The sequence below is a fragment of the Kryptolebias marmoratus genome, linkage group LG8, assembly GCF_001649575.2.
Source record: "Kryptolebias marmoratus isolate JLee-2015 linkage group LG8, ASM164957v2, whole genome shotgun sequence".
NCBI lineage: Eukaryota > Metazoa > Chordata > Actinopteri > Cyprinodontiformes > Rivulidae > Kryptolebias > Kryptolebias marmoratus.
This window is the reverse complement of record NC_051437.1, coordinates 20,057,306-20,071,407: the sequence shown is the minus strand read 5'-3', so window position 1 is coordinate 20,071,407 and position 14,102 is coordinate 20,057,306. Positions and strand designations below refer to the sequence as shown.

General features: G+C 41.1%; 1 protein-coding gene across 5 annotated transcripts in view; it reads right to left on the bottom strand.

The window, feature by feature from the left end:
• Positions 1-7,479: 7,479 nt before the first annotated feature.
• Positions 7,480-14,102, bottom strand: part of casz1 (castor zinc finger 1) — a 73,181-nt gene continuing 66,558 nt past the window's right edge. For 3 of the 5 annotated variants that reach the window (XM_017417777.3, XM_017417776.3, XM_017417775.3), the window contains exons 16-19: positions 12,906-13,054; positions 12,222-12,462; positions 11,096-11,458; positions 7,480-10,349 (exon numbers count right to left, since the gene is read on the bottom strand). In XM_017417777.3, the coding sequence (XP_017273266.1) occupies positions 9,067-10,349; positions 11,096-11,458; positions 12,222-12,462; positions 12,906-13,054 (2,036 nt within the window). In that variant the 3' untranslated portion in view covers positions 7,480-9,066. The remainder of the gene's footprint in view (positions 10,350-11,095; positions 11,459-12,221; positions 12,463-12,905; positions 13,055-14,102) is intronic. The other 2 variants (XM_017417778.3, XM_017417779.3) reach the window with 1 other exon arrangement.

The following is a 14,102-nucleotide window of genomic DNA, read 5'->3' as shown; positions in this document are numbered from 1 at the left end:
TGTCGACTCTCCGAGACGTAATAAGCCTGTTCCGCAGCAAACATTTTCACTTAAAATAGCAAAGACTTCAAAGGTGTATTAATGAGGGCTGCATTCCTCTTCTGCTTGGTGCACGCTGGGTATTCGGTAAAAATGTTGACTAGCAGAACTTTTTTCTAAATGGCGTGTGGCCCTCATTAATGCTCTGTTTTCTCTACAAGTCAAAATGAAACAGGGCCATTGCAGCAGCTTTTCACTTGGACTTATCTGACTACATTTCCAACAGAAGAGGAGTTAATTATTTGATGTCAAGTCTAATATGAAGGGTTTCTACTCAGCCATGGTGAATAATACACTTTAAATTTCAGAAAATCTTCTATAAAGGTCATAATTGTTTAACTGTTTAGGAAAGGCCTTGGTTAGCCAACATATCCCTCATACATTTGTTGCACATTATTTTTATTACTTCTTTTAAAGAGACAGTTCAGACTTTTTCAAATGCTTCCTAAACATTTCATAGCAGTTTATACGAATGCGATTAAGTGCTGTCAGTTCTACGTTAACGCTGTTATTCTAGCAGAAATGTCCTAATACTTTTCCCCGGGCTGCGCTGGAAGTGCTACAGCTAGCCGCTGCTGCCACTAGTCCAGTAAGCACTGTGGCCAGTCAAACAAACATTTACACCAGGTGTCATATTGTTCATAAGCTTTCCACAGAAACCCACTTTAAAAGATCTGAACTACTGCTTTAAAGGGGAAATTTAATTAAATGTAAAAATAATGAGTTTTCATGTTTTCATGTTTTTCTTCTTAGTTGAACACTTCCATAAAACACTCCAGTGGCCCAACATTAATAACTCGTTTTTAGAGTTTTTGTGTCAAAATCCCAAAGTGGGCTGATTGTGTGAGCGGTGTTACTTCCTTGGCTGGTGATGTAGAAGGAGCCACGACCAGCTGTGGCAGACCGCTGTAAGGCCCTGAGGTTAGTGTCACAGTATTTATTAGTTAAAATGGAAGCAGAAGAAAAAGAAGAAGAAGCAAGTTTTGTTCACAAAAGTACCGGTTTGAAAACATTTTTTGTTTTTTTTGTGGTGTGGAGTGATGCTGTTGGGAACTGGAGTCCCTCATTTCACAAGAGGAACCCCCGAGCCTTACAGTGATGTCACACAGTCTTCAAGGAGTTTCCCATCCGGACAGTAAGAGGCAGCGAGCGGCAGTGGCCAGACAGCGAGAGGCGGCCAGTGTTGGTGGTTCTTCTATTGAAGGTTTGATTTTCAGGTGGTCCTCTTCAAAACGTTACCTGCGCAGTCAGTCACCAGACTTTGGGTTGTAATTTTCACCACCAGCTAAACAAACCACATCATCAGACTTTTTTGTCCTTCGGGAAGCTGAAGAATGACACACCAGTTGTAGCTTCGGGTTGGTTTACACAATCAATTGCAACGCACTGAATCATTCTGAAAAAAAGCCAAAGAGAGCATTCATTTCTATTTTTTTATCTTTTTGGTGTTTTAAATGATCTTTTAGGACGCCAGAGTTTCCGGTGGACGGCTTTATTAGCAATTCTTCCACAAGCAAAAATTCAGGAAATTCTGATTTTGTTCTTACTCTTGAACACAATTTCAAAATTTTTGTAAATTTTTAAAAATGTGAGTCTGAAACCAAACATCTTTTATGACTTTGTGTTGATTTATGTCAACTTCAGAACACTTCTCATCTCCTCTTTAAGCACAGCACTGAGCCCTTGTCCTCCAGCGAACCCTGACATCCGTGTGGACATGTAAAACAAAAAGGAATGAAGCTTCTCAAAAAAAACAACAGTAAAAACTTCCTGAGTCATTGCTGCTGTAATCAGATCAGCAGTTTTCAGATGGTTTGTTCACCTCTGTGTGATTACTGGCCAGGTTTTCAGCCAGTTTTTCTGGTTTTTGAAGTAAAAAAAAACGCCGGTCCTTGTTTTTAATAACTGAATGTTCCGGCAAAAACTGTGAGAAAGAATGTTTTGTTGACTGCATGTCCTTGCTGAAAATGTTTTTGAAGGGTTAAGATCTTCAGATATGCCACCCTCAGAAGAATGTGACTTGTGCTTATGGAAAAAAAAAAAAAAAAAAAAACTTTTGAAAAATGTTACAAGACCAGAAAAAAAAGGTGTTGCACTGAAGGGACATTTTCTGATTCAAATCTGCTGAATACGGTAAGAAGCAGATCTGTGTATGTTTTGTAGGATAGGATGTCTAAGATGATATATTCATGACTAAATGAAATCATGGAAGAAGATGAGGTCAATCTTTGTCTGACTAGTGGTTTGTGACCTTCAAAAGGCTTAACAAAGCTAGATCTCTTGATGTGGTTGTATAAAAATGTGGAAAATATAAAACTATTGGAAAAGTTGTTTTTGCAAATCTTTGTGGATCAGCTTCAGTGTTTGATGTTTAAAACGATGTCATGGTACAAGTCAGAGTTTCCTGTGGATGGCTTTATCGGCAATTCTTCCACAAGCATGGAAATTCAGATTTTTTGTTCTTACTCTTGAACGCAACATTTTACTGTTTGCAGGGTTTTCGCATCCTGTTTGGGTTTTTGTCTGTACTGAAGGTGAGTGAAAGACACATCACACTTTGATCCCAAATCACAGATGCCAGTAATATCACAGACCCCAGTCGCACACACATATTCACCGAGAAAAACGGCACGTATAAATAGAGCCACATAAGGCAAAGCCACATGTTTCTAAGGGCCTGCATCCAATAAGGTCTTGTTAATGGTAAATTGGATGAGTGTGTGTCCAATTCCCCATTTCCTCTGAGGTGTCTCAGCAGCAACAGCTGCTACCAATGGCAAAGCTTCTTTTTCCTCACAGTCCCTTTTTTTTCTGCAAAGTGACTGCGGCCTTTCCAAAATAAGCTCATACACATGCAAAAATAGATCAATGAACATCTATTGCAAAGGGCACATGATTTAAAGAGAGGTCTAACCGGGGCAGAGTGCTGAAAGAGATGAGGGGCACATCTCATTCAGAAAAAGGGAGCAGTAAATAGGCCAGTGAAGCAGTAAAATGAGTGCTTCAGACATGTTATATGCACACAATACTTTGTATATCAGTGAGGCCCATCAACAATCTCTTACAACAAAGATAAGCCAAGTCATGCGTTCTATGCAAAATGTTTTTCCTAACATGCAGAGTTCTTGGTACATATAAAGTGTTATTACTACAATAGATGATTTAAACATAAACTGGTGCAACTGAGACCATCTCATTGTCTAAATCTGTCAGCTGTTAAGTTCTTAGGAAACACTTCTCAGAGTATTTCTTATTTTATATATATTTTATAGAACTCCCCTGACCCATACTGTCCACAATATGCTGTCACAAAACAGTTGATTTTTAATAAAATATAGTTTTGCTCCAAGCAGGGAACACGTGTACATGTTGAAATTTATTTTTTATTTAAAAACAGCTAATTAAATAATAATACCAACAATGAAATATCTTCAACAAGATTTTTTAGTTTTGACCAGTTGAAAACTTGGTAAATAGGAAGAAGAATGGTATATGCTAAACAGGAAGACCAACAAGGCCGAAGAAACGGTTCCAACAAAGGTGCTTTGCTCATTGGGTAGGAGGCAGGGTACATCCTGGACAGAGCGAACACAAAGAGTCCAGACCACTGACACCCAGTCCTAAAGTGCATTCAGAATCACTAATTAACCTAACATTCACACTTTTGGTCTGATGGACAAAACCAGAGTACTCAGAGAAAACCCACACAAATGCATGGGGAGATCATGCAAACTCCACACAAAAAAAGCCCCAGCTGAGATTCAAGATGATGATATTTGTTGTGAAGGAACTGAGCTAACCACTACTCCAGTGGGTCCCAAAGATGGAGTCAGAACCCCACTGTGGGAAACAAGTGAAGGGTCTTGAGAGGATTTCCAGAAATCAAAAAAAAAAAAAATTAAGGATGATTGTGTCACAGTTTTTGTATTTTTTGTTTGCTTGTTTTTTTGTGGTGTGTTTATATTCTAGTTCCTTTTACCTGTTTGTATTTTTTAGATTCTTGTGTTTGTTAATCCTGGCAGGGCGTAATTTCTCCTCAGCTCACATGATCACTCACTCGGTTCACCGGCTCTCATTCACTAATCGACCTCCCCAGCACTTACTGTATGCCCCTGGTTTTCTCTCGTTTAAGATCCTAGTTTTCAGTTTTTCTGCTGTAAATTTGGTTTTAGTCTTATTAGCAATGTTTGTACATTTTAACCAGCAAGCTGGAAGGAAAACTCTGCTGTTTTTATTTTGAGGGTTGAAAACTGAAGCTAAAAACGTTCAGGAACAACTGCGTTACACCACCACGCTGCCTTGAAACTTATTTATGGCTCTGAATATATTCAATGCAAAAAAACTCCTTTTGTAAGGACAGCAGCACTCAAAGTGACCAAGTCGCTTCACTCCAGTGGAAGTGCTGCTGCTGTTGCCATTTATGCCTGTAAAATTCAATAACATTTTATGTAAATAACTGCAAAACTAACGACCATGGAAAGGTGCATGAAATAGTGTTCACAGGAACTACTATAGAATTTTTAAGACTGGAGTTAAAATAGCAGCCAGTCGTGTTGGTCTTGGCCCCGCTCAGACGAGACCGTAGCTTTTCAACCAGGTCAGAAATAAACTTTCTTTGTTTCAACCGAGGCGATTCAAAAAGCTGCATACAGTAGCTGTTCATGACTGTTTCACAGAAACCCATTCCAAAAGATGTAAACAGTCACTTTAAAATTGGATTTTGTTAACATTAGCATATGAGTAATTTATCAGTTTATTTGTTTATAAGCTCTGAGTGGGGTTTGTTTTGATTTTGTGTTGTTATTTTTATTTATTTATTCAATTTGACTAAGTACATAGGTATTATTACTGTTTTCTTCCGATTTTATTTGACCACGCTCTCTGGTTTCATTGCTGCCACATTTTTCTCTCGGAGCTCTTCCAGCTCTTGGTCTATTATTGCAGGACTCAGGAACAGGCAGGCGGTGGGTCCACAGCAGGCAAATCTCCATAAATCCTTCCACAGCGGCGACCCTCTTCAGGCTGCGCCGAACAATATCTGTCTTCATCTAGGAGTGCACAGGCCCAGCCACCTGCTTTTCCTCTGTCCCCCCCCCCACCCTCTCCCTCCATGCTTTGTGAACTTAATAAAAGCTGCCATTAAGCAGCGCTTCATCTGTTTGGATCCTAATCTGCCTTATAGGCATCATGTGACCACATATGCAGTACACACCTGTCGTGTATGTTCCCAGACTCAACTGTTGCCTCTCCACACACTCACACAACCTGTTCCTGGCACATCAACCAACTGTGTGTAAGTGCTGGCCGCCACACACACACACACACACACACACACACACACACAGTTGGTGCTCAGAAAATGTACAATTTTAAAAGTTCTTCTTTGTGTGTGTGTGCAGAAGTTACTATAAAACAATGTTTTTTTTCTTATTGAAAAATACGCTGACACTAAAAGCAAGCCTAAAGTGATTCAGCGGGGTTTTAGTTCAGTGAGGGAGAAGCCTTATCTTCACGTCAGACATGGAGAAATGGAAACAATAAACAAAAACAGCTCCACAATTACAAACAGTAAGTTTGACTAGAATATAGAGTAGAAGTAATTCAAGTAGAGACTTGTTTTCTATAGAAGACAAAGCTTCAGTGTGTAATGTGTGTGTTTTTTTAGATAAAATGTCATATAAATCAAACCAAACTGGCTGCTATCGACAGATGGCTTTTAGTTCAAAAAGCACAATATATTTTACAAAGTCCTAGATGGTGTTCTGTTTATCTGCTTCTTTTCAGTAAGCTGGCATCTTTCATTTTTGCAGCAGCTGAAATGCATCTTTATTTATTTCCCCTTTGCTATTTTAGATCATCCTTTTTACCCTCTTCATTAAAGCAGTAAAATGATCTGTCGTTTCAGGAGCAGCCCAGGTTTTGGAGGTCACTTCCATCTGGTTTTTAAGTAATATAATTTTCGTCTTTATTCCTTTTCTTTTTTCCCTCTAGTAAATTATATACAGAGTGCCAGCTGGCTGACAGATGGTGATGCCTTTACCCACTTATTTTTTTCTATTTTTTATTAATAAAAAAAAAAACACATCACAAAGAGGAAGAAGGACAGGAACAGCTGTAGACGAAGGGACAGACACAATCAGCACACCGGCCTCTGGGTGACATCAGGGCGCGGGAGGAGAACCCATAACATGCCTCGAGGCGAAACAAAAAAAAAATCTAATAAAATAAATAATAATAACAATAATGTGCCCTCCAAACACTGATCAAGACAAAGAGAGCTCTGTCGCAGCAGTTTACAGTATCAGGCCTGTAGATTTCCTCGGTTTGTGGAAGGTTTTGATGTGTTTAAAAAGCATCTCAGTTGGAGCTAAAAGCAGGAAAATGATGGTCTTGAGGTCTGAGCAGCTGAGACAGAACCACAGGTCTGTAGTTAGTCTCTTTCAGGTGGAGACACGCCGACGGAGAGCGCCGCTGTGACCTCCTGCCCTTCTGTCATCCAGCAGCACGTCCCCCCCGTAACGTCCTCAGGCTGGATCACTGTCAAGCACTACATGCTCACTGTCATAATAATCATAGTTACTTTATTTTCAACATTGTACAGATCTTGCTATTTTACACCCTTGCAGACACACTCACACGCACGCTGAATTCAAGTGCTCGACGTCTCCCAGCCCCTACAGTTATCTCAGCAAATGGCGAGAACAGAAAACAAACACAGTAATGTCTCTGCTTTGCAACGGAGTCCCAGGAGACAGTTCAGTCCGTGAGCGAAGCAAGCCCACAGCAGAGACGAGACAAATCGAGATTTTCACTTAGAAGCCAAAAAACAAACAAAAAAACAATAAAAAAAAAAACAAGCACACAGATAATGACAATGAGTCAAACTAGATGAGAAAAATAATCATGAAACATCAGGGAATGAATTCAAATCAGTGTATTTTAGTTTGAGCATCTGACAGAGTTTGGAGGAAAAAAAATCCCCCCCAAAAAATGGAATCTGTTGCTGTTGCAGGATGAACAAATGTGGAGGGGGGAAAAAAAAGCACACAAGCAAACTATAATGAGACTATTTGAATCTTTAACTTTTTTTATTATTAATTTTTCCTTTTTTTATGATTTTCTTCTTAAATGAACCTGTTCATCAAAGAGCATTTTGTTCATATATAGTTAATTTTTACAGAGGAAAATACTGTACAACCCCTTTTGTTTTCGTTCTCAAAACAATATTTGGAGGAAAATCAACAGCACACATCATTATTCCCTATATTATGATCATTTATTTCCAATGCCAAGCTCAGGAGATAATTCAGTGTGTCCACTCCTCAGTCGTACATGTTCGCTCATTAAAAAAAACAGAGCATAGTTTGACAATTTTTTATAATTTAGTATTACAGTAAGTGAACTTCTTATGAATTCATTTAAATCTCACAGTTCATGTTAGTGTTTTTTGCCCTTTTCCTGGCGTCACACAATTCCTTTTTTTTTTTTTGTATTATTTCAAACTGTCCAATCACAGAAGAAGCAAAAATAAAAACCAGTCTTTAAATAAACCACAGAACAACAGTTTGCTGTCACACTAACATCTATTTGTGCATTAAAAGCAAGAGTGAACTAAAACAACATCTTTAAAGCAAATTCCCTGTTAAACGATATATTTATATATATATATCATTCTTTCTTTTCTTTCTTTTTTTTTTTGTTTTCTTTTCTTTTCAGATGGTAAAAACGAACCTAAAAAGTGCAATAACACCCTAAAAATGTTCTCATTGGAAGGTCACATAAATATTAAATAAAAACCATTACAACAGGAGCTCAACCACAGCCAAAGGAAAGCAAATTGCTGTTGCTGACATTTTTCGGTCTGTACATTTTCAACATATAACTCCCTGATGCTTCCTCCGCCGTCCGACCTGCTGCATCCGGTCAGTCCGATCAGCCCCGCCCCCACCTAAACGAACCCCCTCCCCCTCTGGCCGTTCATCGCAACCTCGCCAGTTTACACGTTGATATGCTTTTGAGTGACAACATAAAACATTTTAATGCAAAGATGCAAATGGTAACAAAAATATTGTTAAATATGCTCACTATCTATCATCATCATTTCTTTCATTATTTTTTTAAATTTTTTTTATGGTCAGCTAATAGAAAAGTGCTCTGTTCACGCACAAACTTGATTCCTCCACACGGGGATTAAAAGTACAAGAGTTTCACTTGAAGTTAGTTGAACGTTTCTAGCAAATAATAGAGAGAACTGTTGATGCCTGACTGCAGCTGAGACCGACCAAACAGTTGGTCAACTCTCCGTATGAGAACAAAAAAAAATACCAAAAAAAAGGGGAACAAACAAAACGTAACCCCTTTCTATCAGTGTCTAATTATAATAACAATAATAATCATTAATAATAATAATAACAATAATACAGAAAAAAATGATCAAATGTTTCAACATATCCTGCTTCCCTTAGTATCTCCTGTCCCTTTTTTCTGTGTATCCACGGCCCAGCAGTTCATGTCACCCGTGCCAGCATTTTCCTTTTGTATCATCATTCACACACACACATACACACACACACACCTACATTATATAGTTATATAGAGAGATTTGTTTTTTGTTTTTCTAAAGTGTTTTTTTCACACACAAAAATGTGAAAAAAGAATAAAAATAAATTAAAGTCAAACATGCACGCACACAAAAAGACTGATGTATTGTAAAATGCTTTACATTGCTGCCCGGCGTGTAAAACGGGGGCCTAACTCTGTGTGTCTTCATTTATATTTTTTTAATGCATAATTGAATTAATAATGTTGGTCATTTTGTAAACATCATGATGAATCATTTTGAGCCATCGTTTTCTTCACGCTGCTGTTGTTTTTTTGTTGTTGTCATAGGAAGTCTCTAAACAGGATGAATGAGGCCACTTTCTTTTGTCTATTCATTGTACACAGGGTTTTTTCTGTAGTTCCTACAGTCTCTCTTGTTTTTTTTTTCCTTGTTTGTTTATTTGTTTGTTTGTAATGTTTGTTTTTTTATGGGTCAGTGTCTTGCTTTTCCAATTGGGAAGTATGAGTGTGGTTAACGGAAGCAACAAAATTCTCGTCGTCGTCCTTTTCACCATCGGGCTCTGCCAGTGAATCATCATTAGAGTCAGTGTTGAGCTCATCCTCTGCCTCGTCTTCTTCCTCATCTTCATCATCCTCTTCATCATCCTCTTCTTCAGCATGGGCCTCCTCCTCTGGTGACATGTCGTCTTCGGCTTCTCCAGACGTCCCTGTGGTGTCGTCCTGAGCGGCCGGCAGACCCAGGTGGGGTGCGGGATTGCGGCCCGGACGTGCCACCTCATGGTGCATCTTCTTACTGAGGTCCAGCGAGTCACTGAGACCCAGACCGGCTGCGTTTTTCAGGAAGAACAGGGAGCTGCTGGTATCGGTGCCTAGGTTGAGGGAGCTGTCCAGGCTGATGGAGGATGGCGGGTAACAATGGTTGTACTCGGAGGCGATGCTGCCTGTCTGGTAGACCATAGAGGGAGCGCTGCTGTTGATGTTGTGGGACAACCCGTGGAGGCCGCCAGGTGAGGAAGTGGAGAGACTCATGGAGGAAGGAGCGATCGCCGCCATGTTTCCTGCCAGGTGGTGCATCCCTTCCTGTTTTGGTGACACAGATGGCAGCTCACCCCGTTCCTGCTTCTCATGCTTTCTCTTGTGGGAGTCCATCTGAGACATGCCCACCACTGTGTGCTTACACTCTGGGAAGGTGCAATGGAAGTGTGAGCACTTGAGCTTATATTTGCAGTCAGGAACCTCGCAGTCAGTGCTGGAGCTGAACTGGCAGAAGCCAGCAGCGCTGATCACATCTTGCTTGCCGTGGTGCTTGCGATGGGCCGTCACCTTGGTGCTGTCAGTGCAGCGGAAGCCACATCGCAGGCAGTGGAAGTGGGTGCTGTTGCCGGAGAACTGGCAGTCAGGAAAGTTGCAGCTGAGCGACGATTTGAAGCGCTTGAAGTCATCCAGGACCAGGTTGTCCACGCGGTCGTGGTGCTGCGCATGCTTATACATGTGGGTGCGGCCGCAGAACTTGTAACCGCAGTTCTCACGAGTGCAGTGGTAGTGGGTGACCTTCAGAGAAAACTGACAGGTCGAATCCTTGCAGTTCTCGTACAGGTCATAGCGCCGAAAGCCCTCCAGCATCATCCCCTCGTCCAGCATCTTACGGGACGAGGGAGTCTTGCGGCGCTTGCCAAACGGTGACATGTCCTCGATTATCCAGAAGCGCTTCTTTGCACCAGCGGCCGTGGGCATGGTGATGGTGTTACCTAAAGGGAAGAACCAAGCACATTAATGTATAATCAGCTGACTCAAAAAGTAAAACCCACAAACTACAAGCAAATTACTGTCCGGGTTAAAACTCTAATGTTGAACTCTACTCAGCCAGAAGTGGTTCGCAGCTGAGTAAGCACACAGAGCCGTATTTTTTTATTTATTCCTAATTCCCGGAATGATTAAGGGTGGAGGGGGGAAATGATAGATTGACTGTGGAACATGACACTTTTACAGAGTGTCTCCAGCCTCCAAACAAAGACGGAGCAGTGAGTCTTAACCAACCCTCTTATCTCCGTGTTGTTTTATGAGGGGCACCCACCTTTTGCAACACCCTGGGGTCACTGCTAATGATGCGATCCCTGTTCTGTACGACAGGAAGCAGTGGGCCTCGATAAAACTTGAGGTGTGATTAAAATAAAAAGCTGCTGATGCAGCCTTGTTAATGGAAACTAAACAAGGCCCAGGCTTCATGGAACAGGTGCCAAATTTACAGCTCTATCTCTCAGTCCTAGTAATGCCAAAACTGAAAGCACACACAAAGGTGTAATTGGAACAAGTTTGTCAATTCTTTTAGCTGCATTATTTTCACATAAATTTTCCTTTTCTACATGCCTCTTATTCTTTCATCCCCTCCAGAACAATATTGCAGAGAAAGGCTGGATCACATAGTTAAATGCTGCAAAGGACTCAGTAAATGAGAATGACAGCTGCAGAGTTGGTTTGTGCCGGGGATAAGTACCTGCAGCATCCTGCACTATAGGGACGTCATTTTTAACCGGAGACGGAGTGGCAATGATGGGGCTGAAAGCTGGTGTGTTGGTTGGCATGACAACACTCCGAGTGGCTCCCAGAGAGGCGCTGAGCAGAGAGTATGACAGACAGGATGGAGAGAGGAGGTATGGGAGCGAGGGGAGAGGAGGTCGAAGGAGAGCAGGGGAGAGAGATGGGGCCTGGGACTGGAGGCCAGGCTGAGGAGCGGAGGGAGGAGGTGGCGGTGGCGGCAGAGGAGGTGGTGGAGGAGGGGAAGAAGGAGGTGCATTGTGGGTAGCGCTAGTGTCAGCAGGGGTGGTAGGAGCAGAAGTGGTGGCGGGGTAGCCTTGTCCTGGAGAGACAGGTTGACCAGAAAGGGGTGAAGGACAGGCGAGAAGGGGGAAAAGACACAAAAACAGGGTCCAGGTCGCACACACAAACACACACACGCACACACACACACACACACAAAGGGATGGGAGGTAAAAAGGGAAAGATAAAAGATAAGAGAATGAAACAAATGAGGCCCATTCAAGACAAAGTAACCCAAAGACCAGCCAAAACAACAATGATGAGAGCAGTGAATTATATTGGCAACATGTGAAGAAATGTGAAAATCACAGCCAGGCTTAGATAAAAGAACAAATAGAACAAAGTTTGAAAAAAATAAGCAGTTTTTTTGTTACATTTGTTTGTTCTATTCAGCCACCTAAAACTGCTAAAGTTGGCATTAAGCCGCAGGCATGATGATCTCTGGCCAAAAGAAAATGCTTTAACGTTTCTTCAGATCAATAACTTGGACCATTGACGTACAGAATGGAGGTTTTATGACAATGACCAAGCAAACTTCAAAATGTCTCGTCCACAACTCAGAACAAAAGAGAACAGCATTTGTCATCAGCCTCATGTGCAATGACTCATGTCTATTGATTGTAAGTCAAACCACTGATACAGGAAACGTATGATTAACAAATGCATGAAATGACGAGTTACTGGTTTTCTGTGAGAAGCAGGTAAGGGTAGATTAAAGGAGGCTGTGCAAACCCTTCATTCATCGTTAACCTAAATAAAAGCTAAGCCTCTAGTTGCTGACTGAGAACATTTTGACTTCTTACCTGCTGGAGAGCTGTCGTTGCCTACAGGAGTGCTGGTGCAGCTTCGATCCTGGTTGGAGGACTCAGAAGAGAGGCCTAAGGGGCTGCCTCCTCCTCCTCCCATGTAGTCCAAGTAGTCATCAGTCTCATCAATGACAGCAGAGGAGTAGTTGGAGGCGATACCGGGCTGGTTCGCCATGGATCCGGACACCAACCCAGTCGCATGCTGCATCTCGTCTACTCTCTGGCCAAGCGGCATCACCTGGGGGAAAAAAAAAGTAATCTTTGTAATAAAGGAACACTTTATTTATTATTTATGTAGGTGTTGATTTTTGGCATCCAAACAAGAATTTCTTAGGAAGTCAAAAGTATTCTTATGTAGTCCTATGACGACTACAATACAAGAAAAAAGGGAACAAACAGAACAAGAAAGTCAGCATGCTTAAATCCAAGCCAAGTACACAATGTGTTTCAGTGGTTTGTAGCCACAGTTCTCACGAGTGCAGTGGTAGTTGGTGACCTTTAAAGAAAACTGACAGGTTGAGTCCTTGCAGTTCCGACACATTTTACAGGAATCACAACCAACAAATTGCTTAAAGAAGTGTCTAAATTGCACAGACACATTTCTACTTTGAAAATTCATAAAAATAGATTTTTATTGGTTTTCTGAGTGAAATTGCGCTACTTTGCCATTTGTGTTTGTACCTGAGACGGGACTCGGTCAAAGTTCTTCCCTAGCATCCGCCTCATATGTTTGCGTGCGTGCGAGGTCATCTGGTGCTTGAGCAGGAAGGAGAACTGGCAACCCTCTCGGATGCAGTGGAAGTGGCTGTTGACTTGGTTATACTTACAACCTGCCAAAGAGAAAATAGCAACAGCTGTAAACTCTCCATTTGCAGATTAATTTGTCTTCGGCTCATTGCAAGGCATCCAAAATCAGTTAAAGAGCTAAAGGCAATAATACCAATGTGAGGGTGTTGTGATTAGATTAAACACAAATTGAAATATTTTTAGTTTAGTTTTTTTTTTTTTTTTTTAATTTCATGATATAGCACTGACAAAAGAGGGATCGGGTTTCAAAGTGTTTTGGAGTGTACACGTAGGAGGAATATTAGATCACTGGTGTCACACTGAGCAAGTCAAGGCTTCTGTGCACTAAACCTGTGGAGCTCTTTTATTACACTGACATGCTTTATTCAGTTAGGAATTTACATAAATAAATTCTCATTTTCTGTGGGCCAATAATGCACACATCCCTCCAAACCAAAGTAAATATACGATTATTACCATATTAAATTCATTTCTTAAAGTATCTCCATTGTCGTTTCTCCTTTTGTTCTGCATTGTTCTGCTGTCTGCTTCACAGTCTTCTGTTCTTTTCTCTTGTTTTAACTGGTCTAGCTCTAATTGCTTTATGATTTCAAATTAAATGATTGTTCCGTTTTGTGCCTGTTAATCGAATACCATTATATAAAAGCAGGCAGAAATAATTGAAAGAGTAACGTGCCGGGCAGGTGCTAGCATGTCAGTAACCATGGCACCCAGTTTAAGAGAAAAACATGTCTGTGTCATCAAATAGCTTTTGCAAACACAATGTTTTAGACACGCAAAGTTGTGCAAATAACAGTAACCCCTATGACACCGAAGCCCTTTTGTGAGACAGAAACCAGGTAACATCATCAGCGGTGTTCAGTTTAATGTTGCTGCCATGGATACTGGCAACCCATCAATTCTTTATGACGAAAGTGCCGGAGTTGGTAATCCTTTTTGTGTTTTTTCTTCCTGCTGCCCAAACAATACAGTTGGCAGATCAGGCTGGGGACAAAAAACAGCTGTTTAGGGCCTGGTTTTGTTTGCTTTTGTGTCTGCGTTCTGAAAAGCTTGTGTAACCGCCTGAAAAAA